This window comes from Malaclemys terrapin, chromosome 9 (assembly GCF_027887155.1).
Source record: "Malaclemys terrapin pileata isolate rMalTer1 chromosome 9, rMalTer1.hap1, whole genome shotgun sequence".
Lineage (NCBI taxonomy): Eukaryota > Metazoa > Chordata > Testudines > Emydidae > Malaclemys > Malaclemys terrapin.
The window spans coordinates 23,277,177-23,295,250 of NC_071513.1; the positions used below are offsets into that span (position 1 = coordinate 23,277,177).

The 18,074-nt window shown below is 44.9% G+C and overlaps 1 protein-coding gene across 2 annotated transcripts in view; it reads left to right on the forward strand.

Annotated features, from left to right (window-relative positions):
- The window catches only part of HEPH (hephaestin), a 30,512-nt gene extending 13,022 nt beyond the window's left edge, over window positions 1–17,490 (forward strand). For both annotated transcript variants that reach the window (XM_054038782.1, XM_054038781.1), the window contains exons 11-21: window positions 1,052–1,202; window positions 1,702–1,914; window positions 2,831–3,044; window positions 3,694–3,833; window positions 4,633–4,764; window positions 6,592–6,698; window positions 7,878–8,103; window positions 9,484–9,623; window positions 10,048–10,210; window positions 11,819–11,851; window positions 16,359–17,490. In XM_054038782.1, the coding sequence (XP_053894757.1) occupies window positions 1,052–1,202; window positions 1,702–1,914; window positions 2,831–3,044; window positions 3,694–3,833; window positions 4,633–4,764; window positions 6,592–6,698; window positions 7,878–8,103; window positions 9,484–9,623; window positions 10,048–10,210; window positions 11,819–11,851; window positions 16,359–16,597 (1,758 nt within the window). In that variant the 3' untranslated portion in view covers window positions 16,598–17,490. The remainder of the gene's footprint in view (window positions 1–1,051; window positions 1,203–1,701; window positions 1,915–2,830; window positions 3,045–3,693; window positions 3,834–4,632; window positions 4,765–6,591; window positions 6,699–7,877; window positions 8,104–9,483; window positions 9,624–10,047; window positions 10,211–11,818; window positions 11,852–16,358) is intronic.
- The last annotated feature ends 584 nt before the right edge of the window (window positions 17,491–18,074 follow it).

An 18,074-nucleotide genomic window follows, 5' to 3' on the forward strand; every position in this document is an offset into this window, starting at 1 on the left:
GAAGAAATGTTCATCACTTTTGCACAGGTGTTGCCAAGGTAGCACAATGAGTACACAAGGGAACAGGAAGCATTGAAGTAACAGACCCACGTGTGACAAACAGGGGGCAGTAGAAGACAAAACCAGCTGCATGACTGTGAATACATTATAATGTGGATTGAGGAATTGCTGGTGACTCTGCAAAGCAGCTGCTTTAAAAGCCTCCCTTGAAGATCTTGCTTTCTGGATCAGAATGATGTGGCTAAACTAGATAGAGTTCAGAAGAGAGCAATAAACCTGGTTCAGAGGCAGGAGTGTTTGATTTTGAGGAAAGATTAAACTATGTATAACTTGGCAGGTGGAGGGGAGGTTATAATGATAAACGATTTACAGGTATTGAGGGTGTAAATAAATCCTAGTGTCAAATAATTACGAGTGGTCCAAGGGGGTATTACTAAGAATAAGGAGAGGAAACTGAGCAAATGGAAATTTTGGCTAAATATCAGCAAAGATCTCCTAACAGGGAAACATATTAGTGTGTGGAATAGGTTCCTCAATAGAAGTTGAGAAAGTCTCATTGCTTCTGTCGGTTCAAACTGGACTCGACAAAGTTTTCAGGGCTTGATGGTAGGAAACAAATCTGGATTCTGATCTTGTATTAGGGAGGAGTGAGGTGGGCCCAGCTCCAGACCCTGCATAGTGGGGCGTGTTCTGAATTTGACCCTATTGGAAACTGGTGGGGAGTGTCCAGCACCTGAACCTATGGATTGTGCGGGAAGGAGAGAATGACTTTTCAGTCTGGGCAAAATTCTGATCCCTTTACTCATGCTGAGGAGCACCTTTCTGCACATATGGTCCCAGTGCTGCTCTAGGACCACTTGTAAAGTAAGTGCTACTCAGCATGAGTAAAGAGATCAGCATTTGGCCCCCTAAGAGGTAGAAGTGGATAACTTACGAAACAAAAAATTAGAAATTGCCATCATGCAAAGCAGCCTGTACTTTAACAGTTAACAGGTGTGGGTGATCTCTGTGTTTTTAAAATGAATGACCATTATTGTGATTATTATTGTAGAAAGGGATCGACAAGGAATTTTACCTCCTGTTCAGTGTATTTGATGAGAACCTCAGCTGGTATTTGTCTGCAAATATAAAATACTATTTGAGAAAGGAAGAGGCTTTTGTGACAAAGGATGAAAGCTTCAAGGAGTCCAACAGGATGCACGGTATGGCCCTGTGCTCTCTCTTACGTAGGCAGTGAGGACAGAATTATGAGGTTTGGGTCCAGAACTATGAGGTGTGGGTCCATCTTTAACTGGTCCTAAAAACTCTGGAATAGCTAACTACTGCCATGGCACCTAAGGATCCCAATACAGGTACCTTGGACGTGCCCTGGGGGTGGGAGGGGGGGAGAGGGGGAGAGAGAGAGAGAGAGAGAGATCAGGTGGACTTGGGAATTAAATTTCTGATTTGCATCAAAGGCACCTCTTTTGACAATTCTCTACATAACAATGTCTTGGAGAATGGGTCATGGGACATGAGGTCCTGCTGTGCCCAAAAGCATGACTCAAGCAAATACCAGGGGTGAATTGCTGGTGAACTGTACTGAGGAATACACAGCAATATGCAATTCCCATAGGTTGCTCTACATTGTAGGTATGTGTGTACAGAGGTCACCTCCTAGCTAGTGTGTAACTATGTGGTTTTAATTCTTTTCTGTTGCAGCAATTAATGGATTTATGTTCTATAACTTGCCCAAGCTGGAAGTGTGTAAAGGGGACACTGTGTCTTGGCACTTTCTGGGTCTGGGCACTGACACAGATGTGCATGGAGCTGCATTTCAGGGAAACACTATTCAGATGAATGGGATGAGGAGATATGCAACCAATCTGTTCCCTCACACGTTTGCTACCGCCGTCATGCAGCCTGATCATGAAGGTAGATGCCTGCACAACTTCTCTGATGCCCAATCAGCTTTCTCAAATGTTAATATTTGTTCTCTTGTGCTGATTTGTCTACAAGCGGTGTCAGAGTTACAGGGCGAGCTGCACTTTAGACCCCATTCACTTCCTCTTGGGTGCACCCCTGCAGGGACAGCACTGGCTTCCTGCCCCTCACTCTGGGTGGAACCACCCAGCCATACCATTCATAAACTAGATCTTTGGGCTGTAGCACTCATTTCCCAACTGTCTTAATCTGACAGGCCCAACTGGTTTTGACACCGGTCGGTCCTTTCACTCCAGCAGCCTGTGACAGGATAAATTTGCAGTGACACAGAAAGAACTTCTTCAAAACAAAGTACTGATTTGCCAAAGGGAACACTGCATGTAGGAAAATGACTTAAAAACAAAAGGTCACATATGCATCTTATCATACCTAAGCTTAGCATCTCCAGCTATAGCTCAGGTAGGTCCAGTTTATCCTAGACCCCCTTTCTGAATCTGAGGGTTTGTTTTCATCCCTGCAGAACCTCTCACTGTGTCAATCCTTCCTTCTCCTCCCTTTCTGCAGGATGAATCCTTTAACTGGCCGGTGTCTTTTGCTCTCTCTCTTTTCACGCTTGGCAAAACAGCTGTGTAACTTTCTTGGCACCAAGCAGGTAGCTTCTTTACAGCCAACAACTTGGCTGGTGTGTGTGTGCTTGCTGGGATGTTCCTTACCTAGGCCATTGTTTTGCCTTCCTGCTTGGCTCCTCTAACAACAACTCTTGATCTCACCCCACAGCAAGAGACACACAGACGTATGCACCATATTCATACGAAATAATACAGCTATTTCCCGGTTCATCTCATGTGGTAAGGAAAGGACTTGCTTAGATCTTTAGAGATGATCTTTTTGTTTGTGCTGCCCCTAGGCACTTTTGAGATCTACTGTCAGACTAACAACCATTACCAGTCTGGGATGAAGGCGCGTTACTCTGTTTCAAAGTGTGGCAAAGGGGCACCTGCTCCTGATCCCCAATATGAGGGGGTGCGGACACACTACATCATGGCACAAGAGGTGGAGTGGGACTACTCACCAGATCGCAGCTGGGAGCTGGAACACCACAACATCTCTGGGCAGGAAAGGTAAAGAGGGCACCTTGGGGAAACCTGTGGCACCATCAGGCAAAACTTTGTAGAACCCATTAAAACAGAGGAAGTGGCTTTTTACTGGAGAGAGTCAAACCTCTGCTGATTGGATGGATACTGGCTGACCATGCCATGGTACTGCAGACAGCCCTCATCAGGGGGTCGGGGGCCAGTTATCCCCTTTAATCCAAATGTTGGCAGTGTTTTTCCTCCCTGTATTCTGCAGCTCCTTGCATATCTGTATGTGAGGGAGAAATTCCGTCTCTGCGTCCGCTCACTGGTGCCAGCTGAGGTGGTGGTTTTTTGATGCAGACATCTGTCCACCACCAAATAGACTGATCTTCCCCTAACACTGTTCACGTAAGCCAGTGAGCAGCCACCCCTCATATGGGAGTGCGGTAACTTTGATTACTATCATCCCTAGACAGATTCCAATGGGTGGCTTGGAAGTGTGTGGCTCACTGGCTCTGTATCCTCTTACCAACTCCCAGAGCCATTCAGCTCCCTCAGCTGATATCATATGAAACTGGGGACTCTTCGGGGAGGAAACTGGTTCAGTGAATGAACTCTCTGCCCACAGAGAAGTGCTGTTTCTTTAATGCAAACAGAGCAGTGTTAACGTAACACAGTACTCTGCATTTCTCAGCTATGGCAACCAATTTCTGAGCAATGAGAACGGACTCCTGGGCTCCAAGTACAAGAAGGCAATTTACAGGGAATACACTGATGGGACATTCAGAATACCCAAGAACAGGACCATCGATGAGGAGCATTTAGGGATATTGGGTAAGCAATTATTTGAGTGGTGCAGCTTTTACTCAGACAGGGCTGAGACTTAGTCCTGAAGAATGAGCCAAGGAACTGGGACTTGGGAGAGCTGGGTTTGCCTCTGCCTCTGCCTGGCTGTGTGACTGTGGCCAAGTCAGTTCTCACATCTGTTCCCCCTCATCTGTACAATAGGGATAAACCCTACCGTCGTAAAGCACTTTGAGAGCTATGGATGGAAATCTCCAAGTGTGAAAGAAACCCCTCTGTGTGGCATCATTAAAGAAAGAACCAGGCACTGTGAAGCAGAGGAGCATGCTGTGGATTCTTATGAGAGTCTAAGGAGGCAACAGCTCCACTGCCTCACTCCAGGATATTTCAGTACAGCACAAGCAACGTGAGGCAGCATATCCAATCTAAAAGAACAGGCTATGGCTATGAGCCGTCACAGTTTCAGGCCATTTTACACTGTCAGGTCTGGTTAAATCAGACCATTGGGGACTGTAGTGGGAGGATGATGATGAATCATTTGCATTATGGTAGCACTCAGAGATCAGAACTGGGTCCCACTGTGCTGGGTGCTGTGCTCATAACGAGACACGTTCCCTGCCCTGAAGAGTTCACAATCAGAGTTTTCAGGATCATCTTGAATGTGGGTTTAACTATGATTCTTTACTTTGGGGAAGGGGGGAGGGATACAGTGATGAAGAATTCACCTCCCACCCCTACGTTAAAGTGATTTCAATAAATGATAGAGAGAAATACTCTCTTTTGGCCATTGATGGGAGCCGCACTCACAGTATGATCTTCCTGTCTCAAGGTCCTTTTATCTGGGCAGAAGTTGGAGATGTCCTCAACATTGTGTTTAAGAACAATGCTACACAAGCCTACTCCATTCATGCGCATGGGGTATTGGAAAGGAATGATGGACAGGTGGAAGCTGCAAAGCCTGGTGAGTCAGTAGTCAGCTATTAGTTGGGCTAACTTCTGTTTATACGGCAATGACGACTCAACCCATTAAAAAGACCCAGCTAGGAGGATAGAAGTTATTCTGGTGTGTTTGTTTTAATGTGATAAGTAATTGGAGCTGAATAGAAACCAGCCTTTCATGTGCAATGTATTTTTATTGTTCATCTAATGCGCTGGCTTGGCAGCCCTATACAGTAACATCCTCTCTTTAGTCACAGAAGGCACACAACCTGGGTAGAGGTAGTGCAAATTCCTTCCCCCAGGTTACTCAACACGAGTGCACCCCTACCCTGGAGGGTTCATCTCTAGAAATGTGAGGGACTGTGACAGAGTGCCGAGAGATGGAGCTTGAGCCAGCAATCTGGCCACTATTAGCATCAGTTAGGATCCTCTGGAGAAGGCCTGAGTGATCTGGGGTGTGCCTGATTATTAGGTCCCACTAGGACTAGAAAGCTAATGAGCTAATTAGCCCATCAATAGGCAAGCAAGGGGGACGGGGAAATCACTGGAAGGTCTTCAGGAGCTCTCTTCGCCATTGCAGGGTTCCCTCCATTACCCAGACTGCCAAATCCCTACACCATCCATTCGAAATGGATGCAGGCAAATCCCAGACAAGTCCCCAGTTGTAACTGGGCAGCATGCTACATTCCCTCCTTGTCCACAAACACAGACCGCTCTGAGACCCTCTTGCTTGTCAACACCACCAGGTAGTTTACAGTGTTTTAATCCCACCACCAGTACATAGCATATCCCCACTCTTTTGAACTGTATCCAACCTTCTAATCCCTTCTCCAAAATAGGAGTGGTGGGGAGAGGGAAAGTAAGGCAACTCGGCTCTGCAAATGCTCTTTGTCAGTCTTACCTTGCCTTCTTTTTCTCTTCCTTTCTTTCTGCCTTCCTAAACTCTTTTTAAATCACTTGTCTATTAATGGGCTAGTTAGCTCATTAGCTTCCTAACCCCAGTGCAGCCTAATAATCAGGCACACCCCTGACTAATCAGGCCTTTGCCGGGAACCTAATTGGTGCTAATAGTGACTGGAGTGCTGGCTCTCCATCCCTCAGCACTCTGTCACAGGGATGTGTAGTGTCCAGAGCCTAGTTAGTGCTTGGCCATGAGAGTGCCAATGAGGGGACCAACAAGTGACACTGGGCTGTGATAGTGTTCTTTTATGATGTGGACAACAGTCTGCTACGAACTGCTGAGACCAACTCACTTCCCTTACAGCCCTCACTCCAGGGAACAACTTTTGGTCACTGCCACCAATGGCTTGACTGGAGCTGACATCTCATAGGCTCTGTATCTGGACTACGCAGCCCCTCCAAGCCATCCAGACTCTCAATCAGCTTCTATTTTTAAAACTGTATAATATATAACAAAAAGTTGAATCTGAATGAGAGTGGCAGGCACCTCTGTGAATATACTTCAAAGCTTCCAAAGGACACCGCAAGTCTTTCAGGAAGTGAGCCAGAATTTCCCTGGAGAGCGCTAGTCCTGGGTGATTCAGTTAAAGGTTGAGGTGATTTTCCATAAGTTGAGGTTCAGATCCTTTTCCACTCCCCATCTCCATCATGCCACCTCCTTTGTTTGTAAGGGGAGGAAAGAGTCTCTAGTCTATTGTTCACAACCAGGGAAAGAATCCGTAATATCCACAAGACTGCCATAATGTTGCTCTTTGGGGCAGGCACCATGTTTTTGTTCTGTGTCTGTATAGCATATAGGGATCCTGGCCCTGGGCTGGGCTGGGGCTGCTAGTTGCTGCTGTAGTACAAATAGCAACTACTACTACTGTCACTCCTTTTTGTCTCTCAGGTGACATTGTAACTTACCGCTGGGATGTTCCTGAAAGATCCGGTCCAGGACCAAATGATTCTGTCTGTGTTTCTTGGGTTTACTACTCTATGGTGGATCCTGTAAAGGTAAAATGGGGTTGGAATCTTAGAATAAAACAAGTTAGAGATGGAAAAGCCTTAGCAATCATCTAGACAGTCTCCTAGGAAACAATCTGGGGTTGTTCCCTGTAGGATATATTTTAGTTTGGTCCAGTTTAGAATGCAGTGTCCCATGTGATGGAGCTTTCACCATTTCCCTTAGGGAGACAATTTGACAGGTGAATAGATCTCATTGTTGATCTTGACATTAAGCCTAAATTCTCCCTTTCTTAATATAGTCCCTCATAAAATAATTCCTCCTGCTCCTTGGCGTTAACACCCTTCAAATATTTATACGGTGTTATCACATCTGCCCCTCCCCCACCCCCCACTTAGTTATGGCTTTGCCTAGCTAGACAGCTCAGAGCTAAATTTGGAAAGGCAGAAATCATCCAGAATTAGTCAACCTAGATAATTCAGGGAGCTTTGAACATTTATAGCATTTTACAGTATATGGATTTATTTAACCAAAAAAAAGCAAAGCCCCCCTAAACTTCAAAATACTTTAATTAACTGAGAATCCTGCCTGTAGAGTGTCTCATTTAGCCACAGAAACCATTTGTGTTTTATCCCCAAACCCAGGTATTTGTGCAGTCAGTGCATTAAATGGAAAATATTTTAATATTTATTTATTAATATTATGTCTATTGATTTGCATACCTTAAAGCACCTATCCTTGGCTCTGTTTGGGGGTTCAAGAAGCCCTCCCCCAATACCTGGCATCATCTGCACAGGGATCAGCTGCAGTTTCACATTTTGCTATTTTCCCTCCCCAGGACAAATAACAGGGCAGGGAGGAGGTAAGGCGATTCTGCACTGCCATATAATGCTGGCCAGCTATGGAGCAGATGCATGTACCTTTTATGGGGTGGCTTAATGTCCCCATGTACCGTCAGTAGGAGAGTCACAGCTCCATGTTGCACCCAATGCACAGCAGTAATTAACTGCTAACATCTGGCCCTGCACTTGTAGTTTCTGTTAACTATTTCCAATAGACCGTATTTCACACACACGATTGATTATTCAGTGGTTTGCAATGTATTTTATGGAGAGTACTGCAGGGAGCAGCAAGCCAGGGTGCTGAATGGTAGCGGAGCTGTGTGCAGGAGGGATGGGAGGAAAATCCCCATCTCTGAACACCTCAGACTTTCTTCTCTTTCCTATTAGGATATGTACAGTGGCCTGATAGGCCCCCTAAAGGTCTGCCGTAAAGGGGTGCTGGGCTCTGATGGGAAGAGGAAGGGCATCAACAGGGAGTTTGCACTCCTCTTTCTGGTTTTTGATGAAAATCAGTCATGGTACCTGGAGGAAAATGTGAAAACGTATGCACATGGGAATCAGAGCAAAATCAACCTGCAGGATGAAGAATTTGTGGAAAGCAACAAAATGCATGGTGCGTGGCCTTCACTTCACTTCTTTTACTGGGCCCCATTCAGAGCTGCCTGCGCCATTTGCATGGGCCTAATCGACAAAGGTGCAGAGATAGGGAAAGTCAGTTCTCAACCTGCATCTCCTTCTGGCCCCAGAATTAGAAGTCCACCCAGGAGCCATCTCCTTTTGGATTTGTAGGTGTTATTTAGATTGCTAATTGTGTAAGGTACATTGTGCATTGGCTGACAGATGTCTAATACACAAGGGCCTGATTCCTGCTGAGTGCTTCCTTTGGCTTTAGTAGTGCTCAGCACCACACAGAATCAGGGCCTGTGGTGCTGTTATTACTGTGGCATTTATAAGGCCCCAATCACAGATGTATATAGGTGACAACTAGTCATTACTATTATCCAAGCAACAGCGATGGAACAGAAAAGTACAGGTGCCAGAAGTTCCTGGCCTCACAACATGTCTCTCCAGCACATACCCTCTCCCATTGCCCTCAGTGGAGATTTCCCTATGTGCCGCTTTATTATGCTGCTCTTTCATTGTTTTCGATCCTTATTTCATTTGCAGACAAGGTGCAGCTCTCATTGTTGCTGTGCTAATTGTGAAATGAAATCCTACCGAATAGCAATTTACAAATGACCAGCACCTCAGAGTAATGTACGACGACATATACACCTCTACCCCGATAGAACGCTGTCCTCGGGAGCCAAAACACCTTACCGTGTTATAGGTGAAACCGCGTTAAAGTGAACTTGCTTTGATCCGCCGGAGTGCGCAGCCCCACCCCCTGGGGAACTGCTTTACCGCGTTATATCCGAATTTGTGTTATATCGGGTCGCATTATATCGGGGTAGAGGTGTAGTATGCTGGAATTTGCCTGTTGACGGGGACCTGTAATGTTTCCACTGCTACATAAGTGCATGGGCAGTGGACTTTAAACATGTGTAACTGCAGTTAGGCTACGAAGAGCATATTTACATGCCCTGATCTTCAAAAGCACCCAGCTGCTCCTGCTGCCTTCAGCTCTTGGAGATGGAATGTTCTTCAGTAGTAAACACAAAAGAGCAGGAAGGAGGAGAGTTCTGAGATTTAGCCAAGCTACGTCACTGACATAGTGGCCGCTTGGGACAAGTCACTTGACCTTTTTATGACTCAGTCAACCCAGCTGAAAAGCAGGTGCAGTAGCTGAGTTGGGAGGTGACTGACAAAACATCAGGAAATCATGCTGTGTGGGAATCTCACAACTGAAGAGACAAATGTCTGATTTACTTGACCCTAGTTGAGCTTTGAAAGGTTTAACCTGCCTTGAGGGAAACTGTTTTTGCACTGACATGATGTGAGGTCCTTATAATCCACATCATTCTGCTTTCTCAATGTGTTGTCTACCCCACAGCCATCAATGGGAAGCTCTACGCAAACTTGCCTGGACTGACCATGCACCAAGGAGACTGGGTGAACTGGTACCTGCTGGGAATGGGCCAGGAGATCGATGTGCATACAGTCCATTTTCATGCCGAGACCTTCACATACAGGGTGAGAATCTCCTGCTGATTGTGGAGCCCAGCAGCAAGGGAAGATTGGGGCTGGGATACCATTACATTAATTTGACCCCTTAACTAACTTCAGGCAGTTGGATGTGTTTGCGGCATTGTCATGTAACCAGCAAGAGGAGATGATTTTACATGCCCAAAGCAGACCCAGGGGATCCCAGTATTGCGTTGATCTCTCTAACTAACCAATCTCAAGTTTAGGCTTTAGCAGGTTACACTCCTTTTCCACTTAGGACCCTGGAGTTGCTTTTGGTAACTTTTTGTTACAACTCTTATGAACTACTGTAGCATCAACAAGGTTTCCAGGCCGAAGGATCCTGCCCCCCAGATCCTTGTTACGCTAGACCAGAGTTCTCTAAAGATACATGAACCATTGCATGCTAACATCCCCCTTCCCCTTTTGACAGAACGGCAAGAGCTACAGGGCAGATGTTGTGGATCTGTTCCCTGGGACCTTCGAAATGGTGGAGATGATGGTTGGGAACCCTGGGACGTGGTTGCTTCATTGCCATGTATCAGATCATATTCATGGTGGCATGGAGGCACTCTACAGAGTCTTACCCAGACAAGGTATGGAGAGAGCAGCAGCCATCTCTATGCAGTCATCTTCCTAATTAACTTAAGTGTACTTCTAGCTAATGATAATACTTAGTACTTATAGTGCATCAAAGTGCTCTACACACACAGTAATTCACTAACTAACTAAAGTGTTATTAACTTAAGCTGCTCCTTGTTAACACCATTTAAACAGTATTTGGGGCTAATAAACACTTCAGATCCAGAGTTTACATAGCCCTAGATATTATTATTAGGTTTATGTTGTTGTCTACTCTGGAAGCACTGCCCAGTGATCCTCCAGCTATTGTTATTAGTAAAAGTGCTAGCTACATTACAGATGCGCACTGAAAGTGTTCTGATCTAATCACAAAACATTAGAAGCTATTTTGTGATGAACAGTTTAAGGACATCTTGTCATGCCCTTCCCTTCCACAAGTTATCGAAGGATCGTGTACCTCATTGGCGTCTCAGGAGCCCTAGTTGGCTAGCCTGGTGCCTGAAATTAACTGAGACTTGGGAGTGCAAAGGTGCTCTCCTGAATGGAAGGAAAGTCAGAAGAAGAAAAAGAAAGAAAGAAAATCTAGCAAGTGCTGAAAAATACATATTTTAATAAAGTCAGTGTCTGAGCTGGAACCCAGGAAACAGTCTGACATAGTACGTGACATTCATCACAGAGACATAATACAAAAAAGGATTAGGAAACAGATCTTTAGAGGCAGATTTTGCAAGGACATTCTGCTTGGCCTCTTTTCTTTTGGAGGAACAATTTTATGCCCGCCCTGAACTGTGGACATACAATTACATCTGTAAAAATGGAAGCCATTGTTAAGTGTTATAATAATCCCTTCACATAACACAAGAATCAGAGGTCACCCAATGAAGGTAACAGACAGCAGGTTTAAAACAAACAAAAGGAAGTATTTCTTCACACACCGCACAGTCAACCTGTGGAACTCGTTGCTAGGGGATGTTGTGAATGCCCAAAGTATAACTGGGTTCAGAAAAGAATTAGATAGGTTTATGAAGAATAGATCCATCAGTGCTCTTAGGCAAGATGGCCAGGGATATAAGCCCTTGCTTTGACTGTCCCTAAGTCTCTGACTGCCAGATATTGGGACTGGACAACAGGGGATGGATCACTCGATAGTTGCCCTGTTCTGTTTATTCATTCTGAAGCATCTGGCATTGACCACTGTTGGAAGACAGGGATACTGGGCTAGATGGACCATTGGTCTGACTCAGTATGGCCATTCTTATGTTCTTATAATTAATATTTGTTCTTGCTATCTAGGTTCTTGCTCTAACTGTCCAACTGGTGCTGAAGCTGGTTTCCACTCCCTTCTACTAGCCTTGTGCTGTAGGGGTTGGAAATGGCATCACCTATTAGCGTGCATGGCCTTCTACAGGCATTTACAACAGAGTATATAGAGAGGCTAACGTCTTCAAAAGCACCTAATTGACTTCGGAAACTGTCATTGAAAATCATTGAGACTTAGTCACTAGGTGTTTTTGAAAATTGTACCCAGAATAGATAACAATAGCCTTCCCATAAAGTCTACACTGATTGCTTTTTTCCTATGCAGCATAACAATTTATCACTACTTTGTCATTCTCTTTCAGAAACAGTGCCCATGATCTTAAAGACAAAAGGAGGTATGATTTGCATTACATTGCTGAAAAAGCCTCTTGCATTGTGTGTAGGGGATGGTGCTGGTTGAACTTACCCTACAGACAGAAGATTTGGATCAGGTTGTGGTTGGATCTGTGTGTGGGGCAGGGTGGGGTGGGGGAAGGCACAAGAAACAATATCTTATCCCATTTCCATGTGCCTCTGGGCTGGGGTGTATCCACATCCCAGTCTCTGTGTTCCCCAAGTATAAATATGGGAGGAGTTGTGTTAGTGTGAGGTAGGGTGACCAGACAGCAAGTGTGAAAAATCGGGACGGGGGTGAGGGGTAATAGGAGCCTATATAAGAAAAAGACCCAAAAATTGGGACTGTCCCTATGAAATCGGGACATCTGGTCACCCTAGTGTGGGGTATGACTATAAGCAACGTGAATGGTGGTGGGTGGGCTCTGCCTGCTTGTGTGTTTCATCAGTAGAATTGCCCCTCCTCCATAACCTCTCTATCCTCAGCATGTCTGTGCTTAGTTAAGACAATCCAACAGGTAAAAGTGACCTGCAAAAAAAAGGGCTTGTACCCTTTTTGCTTCTTTATGACCACTTAAAAAGAAGGCTTGAAAGATTTCTTTGTTTTTTAAAAGGGTGTTTTTCCTGTTCTGTTATACGTTAGAACTTCTTACTTTATCTACCTGGTAGACTGTGTAGCAACTTGAGAGCTAGTGAAATTGTACACTCACAAGAGCGAAGAGACCAAATAACAAGGGGGAAGAAGAGTTCAGTCTGATTGTCTAAACCTCCTTGGGTTTCTTTTGTTTGTTTTCAGTAACACCTAATTAACTCAAATGACAAATAAACAGCTTGGAGAAAAATAGCCCTTGTTGAAAATTCAGCACCCTCAGTCAAGGTGTGAAAACTCACAACACACACGCTCCTAAAACCGCTTTTCCAACAACCCAGGGGATAAGAGACTCGATATTTCACAAGTAAAACCCAAAACAGAAAAACACTTAAATATCCCTTCAGGTATCATAAAAAAACAAGGAGGGCAGAAGCCCAATGCTCTGCAGGCCACCTTTGATTATGAGGTGTTTTGAGTATATTCTAAATGGAAATTTTTGACTCACCTGAATCATCTTGCTGGAGTGTCTGAGTTTCTCGCTTGTGTTTGGGGAGGTATTGGTTTATAATAGCTCCAAATATATCTGCTCTATGCAGTTATTAGAGTGAATTGCCTTTCACTTCAGAAAGGGTCAGCTCCTCTTCTTGCGTACTCTTTCCTGTGGTTTCACAGGCCTCTGCACCACAGGCATATAATAACTTCCAGCTGGAAGTTACTGTTTTGCAGTTCTTGCATTGTGTAAGATGCTCTTGCACTAGGAAGGTGTGAATTATCTTGGCTGTGCTGCCCAGTGCTTGAAACGACAAAGGAGCAGAGTGAGATGATTTAAAAAATATCAGATTTCAGAGTAACAGCCGTGTTAGTCTGTATCCGCAAAAAGAAGAACAGGAGTACTTGTGGCACCTTAGAGACTAACAAATTTATTAGAGCATAAGCTTTCGTGGACTACAGCCCACTTCTTCGGATGCATCCGAAGAAGTGGGCTGTAGTCCACGAAAGCTTATGCTCTAATAAATTTGTTAGTCTCTAAGGTGCCACAAGTACTCCTGTTCTTCTTTTTTTAAAAAATATCAGAGGTGCTTTAGCACCTGTTTTCATTTTTGCTTTGCATTTTCTGTACATCAGGACTAGTAAAAGTGGCTTTTTCAGAATCTCACCGTGTGTGCTCCTCCCCCACCAATGAACCCACTTGCTTTACAGAATTACAGATCAATCACAGAGTTGGAAAGGGCATTTCAAGCCCTCAGGTCTCATATACTTTAAGGCCAGAAGGGACCATCATGATCATCTTGTCTGATTTCCTGCACATCACAGATCACAAAATCTTGCCCACCGACTCATGTAATAGACCTATAACCTGTGGCTGAGTTATGGAAGACTTCAAGTTACAGAGAATCCACTGTTTACACGGTTTACATCCTGCAATTGACCTGTGCCCCATGCTGCAGAAGAAGGTGAAAAACTCCCAGGGTCTCTCCCAATCTGACTTGGGGGAAAATTCCTTCCCAACCCCAAATGTGGTGATCAGTTAGACCTGAACATGTGGGCAAGACCCACTAGCAAGACACCTGGGAAAGAATTATCTGTAGTAACTCAGATCCCGCCCCATCTAGTGTCCCATCACCAGCCTTGGGGGATGTTTGCTGCTAGCAGTTGCAAATCGGTTTACACACCATTCTAGGCAGTCCCATCATATCATCCCCTCCATAAACTTATCAAGCTCAGTCTTGAAGCCAGTTAGGTTTTTTACCCCCACTGCTCCCCTTGGAAGGCTGTTCCAAAATTCACTCTTCTGATAGTTAGAAATTGTCATCTAATTTCAAGCCTAAACTTGTTGATGGCCAGTTTATATTCATTTATTCTTGGATCCACACTGGTGCTTAACTTAAATAACTCCTCTCCCTTCCTGGTGTTTATTCCTTTGATGTTTTTATGGAGCACAATCATCTCCCCTCAACCTTCCTTTGGTTAGGCTAAACAAAGGTCAAATTCATGCCTAGCATAGGGTTGTCTTCAATGAGGTTGCACCTCAGATAAATTTTCCTCTGAGGCTAACCCACTGAACAGAGAACAGAAGGATCTCCCACTATATTGCATTTATCACGTACTTATTCATCTGCACAGGGATTTCAAGCTTCGAACTAGTATAGAGTAAAAATAGGAAGTTGGGGTGAGGAGAACTTCCCTTGTTCCGCCAACCAAACCCAACAGCTTTTGTTTGTAAAAGTCTCACTCTTATAAATGACCACAAGAGCCCTCTAACTGAGGGACACTGTCAGTGTCAAACATTAGCTTTATTTCCCCGTTAAATGTACAGTATGTATTTTCCTTTCTTCCAAAAAGGAGCCTAAACATCCACCATCACAATTTCTAACATTATCTCAGGGAAATTAATTGCTTGAACCAATGTTTTCTGAAGTGATTCAATAGAACGAATAGCAGAAAGAAGTATTTAAAGGTTCAGAATCATCTCATGTATGAGCGTCTTTTAAAATTGCCTGCCACAGGGAGTTCATTGAAAAATGACTCTGGGCTGCTCTCCCTCGTCCCTTTTCATACTGCATCAGAATTACTACACCCAAAATATATGGGCCAGATCTATAGCTGGAATGAATGGACAGAGGAGCTCCATTGTCTTCAGAGGCAATTTAGACCAGCTGAGGATCTGGCCCTATATTTCCAATTTCTCCCTCCTGTCCCCGCCATCATTTCAGAGCTATCAATTTACAAAGAATATTTTCCTTGCTCAAAATGAGTACTAAGAGGAGGAGAAATAGAAAACCTGTCAGGAGTTATAGGAGTAAGCAGTTAATTTTATACCAGTCTCAAGCAGCTACATGTTAATCAAACGCCCTGGTGTACAGTTCTTCACGCACTTAGCCAAGCAAGTCTTGCTTCTCAAAAGCTTTTCACATCCTTTGGCCCCCCTCCCCCCTGCAGTAAGCCCCCAGCTTTGCCCCGTGCAGCCTTTTGCCCCTCCCCTTTGCCCCAGCCCCCTCGCTAGCTTTGGCTTGTTTGTCTGCCCCGCCCATTTCCCTCTGCAGCTTTGTTTGTCCCGCCCCAGCCCTGAAGCTAGTCCTTGGTTCCTCTGCCCCACTCCCAACCTTGTTGTTCCCCTCCCCCTGCAGCCCCCGCTCACTCTGATAAGTCCTTCCCGTTGTGCACCCATGCCCCCTCCCATGCGCTTGTGCCCCTCCCCTGTTTGAGTTTGCCCCTGTTTCACTGCACCCCCCATGCTGTTATATCCCCGATCCCCTAGTGCAGCTAGAGGAGCTGGAACCCCACTCCGAGTTGGTTACTGACCCCCCCACCCCCCCAAAAAATATTGGAAAGCGTAAGATTTTTAATGGCTCACCAGGGTCATTTAGCTGCCAGGGCCAGTGCCTTGGAACAGCAGCAAAAATGATGCAGGATGAATCTCGTGTACCCCAATGATATCAGCACTAGAGGTGGGATTAGCGAGCTGGCAGCAGCAATAGCTGTGAAGTGTTTTCTAATGCTTACTGCATAGTGACCAAGGGACAGAACACCTGGGTTTTATTCCCATCTCTGCTACTGACTTGCTGTAACACCTTGGGCAAATCACTTTGCCTCAGTGCCTCAGTTTCTTTATTTGTAAAAAGGGGGATAATGATACTTGCTAATAGGGATGTGTGAGTTTTAATGCGTGAATGTTTGTGAAATACATTGAGATCTTTGGATGGAAGGGTTTACAGAAGGGGAAATTGTTGCTCACTCGCAAATTCCTTCACAGCCTGAAGGATGAGGGACCTGTGGGATTGAGCAACAATTGATAGGCCCCTCCCATATATTGAATCTCTCCTTCCCCTCTACTCCCATCTCCATGTTTCTCAGATGCCTTAAATCATCTCATTCCCACCCCTCAACGGTCACCTTCTCCTTTCATTTGCTCTCAGAGCCCTCTCCTGAGGATGAATCCCATAAGGTCGTTATGTTTGGAGCCAAGATGTCTCAGGAGCAAGTGGAGGTCATGGTCATCGTTCTGGCTGTTGTAGGGATTGTGCTGTTCCTCGTTGCCGGCTTCCTGCTGGGTATGATCATCCACCTCGAGAGGCAAAGGAGGTTAAGACGCAACAGGAGGTCCATACTGGATGACGGATTCAAACTCATGTCTAAAAACAATCAAGTAATTTAGGAGCTGTGTAAGGCCTTTTACCCACAAGCACAAAGCACAAGCCACTTCATAAAGCCAAGCAAGGAGCCCTCAGCACTTTGTCAACAAAAATTCCTCCCACGAGCGTTCCTCAGGGTCCTTTCAGCTAGCTGAAGAGAAGCTGTGGGAGTGAAAAGGATCTCCAAGTGCCTTCCTTTTCCCAAAGGGAGAGAAGCAATTATGGAGACTGTTTTCTCACAGCAAATTCTCTCTCCACTGAAGCAGCCTCACTTGGTCGGGTCTTCTCTTTCTAATGAAGGAGAGAATGAGGAGACAAGAGCTCTCAGGCTGAGTTCCATCTTTGCCCAGCTGCCAGAGTTGGGCTGGACATTGTCTCCCCAAATGACCATGAATCATGATCTTACACTGAACCCAAGTAATCTGAGGAAAAAGATAATCGTTGGTGTTTGTGAATAAAGAAAGATGAGAATACACAGGAGAAAGCACAGATATAAATATCTGATTTCTCTGCTTTTTATGAGAAGTTGGAAGAACACATACAATGCACTGTGTCCCAGTGTCTAAGGAGATCCATCAAGAACATAACAGGAGCTGTGCTTCAGCCTTTGGCACTGCTGACACATCTCTGTAGCATGCATATGCACTATGAACACATTTGAGTATCAGGCTTTTAAGGGTTTGCTATAAATGGTTGGGGGTGGAGCTTTTATACATGCTGCAAAATGCCTTGACAGTTCCCGACATTAAAACTCTGTTAATCTGTAAGTGTAAATTAAGGTGCAATATTTAAGTGTTTGTACAGTTCCTAGTAGAGTGGGGAGCTGATATGCTACGAAGCTTTGTGATTTATTTTCGTGTCCATTGATGCTCTCTCTTTCCACTCTTCATATCAAAATACACATGGTTTTATTTAAGCTACCCTAGCATTTTTGACTGTTTCAGAGTTATCGCTGTGAGCCAGGCGTGGGAAAGGCCAATATGCTCCCAGCTCTGAGGAGAAGCTGCAGGAGCATGCTTGAAGTGGGGTTTACGTTTTAGCTCAATTGGGGTTGTCAAACAAAGACACGGATCAGGGATCTCATCCTGTGCCCTGAAGTTGTTTTGAAGCACAAGTGAAGCCTAAACACCATGAAGGGAGAAACAGGTTTTCACATGCTAAAGTGCCAGTAGCAGAGTTTGTTGAGAACATCAATGCAAGTTTATCCTTCATGCTCCCTACGGTTAATGAGACTGCCTGAGCCTTGAGATTAAGGGAACTCCTGAAGCAAAGAAAGTGGCAATTGTAAGTAAAGTGGGCTGGGTTTACCTTCCCTCCTGTACATCTCACTCATAAACTACACGGAGTCAAAGGTATTAGAGATGGAAAGGGCTCTCTAGGTCAGTGAATCCCTTCCCATGCACATGGAGACTTATCCTGTACTGGACATTCTGCTGTTATCACAACTCAGTGGTTTCTGTGGGTTGAGGGATGGGTAATAAGGTACTAGGTTGAAGCAGG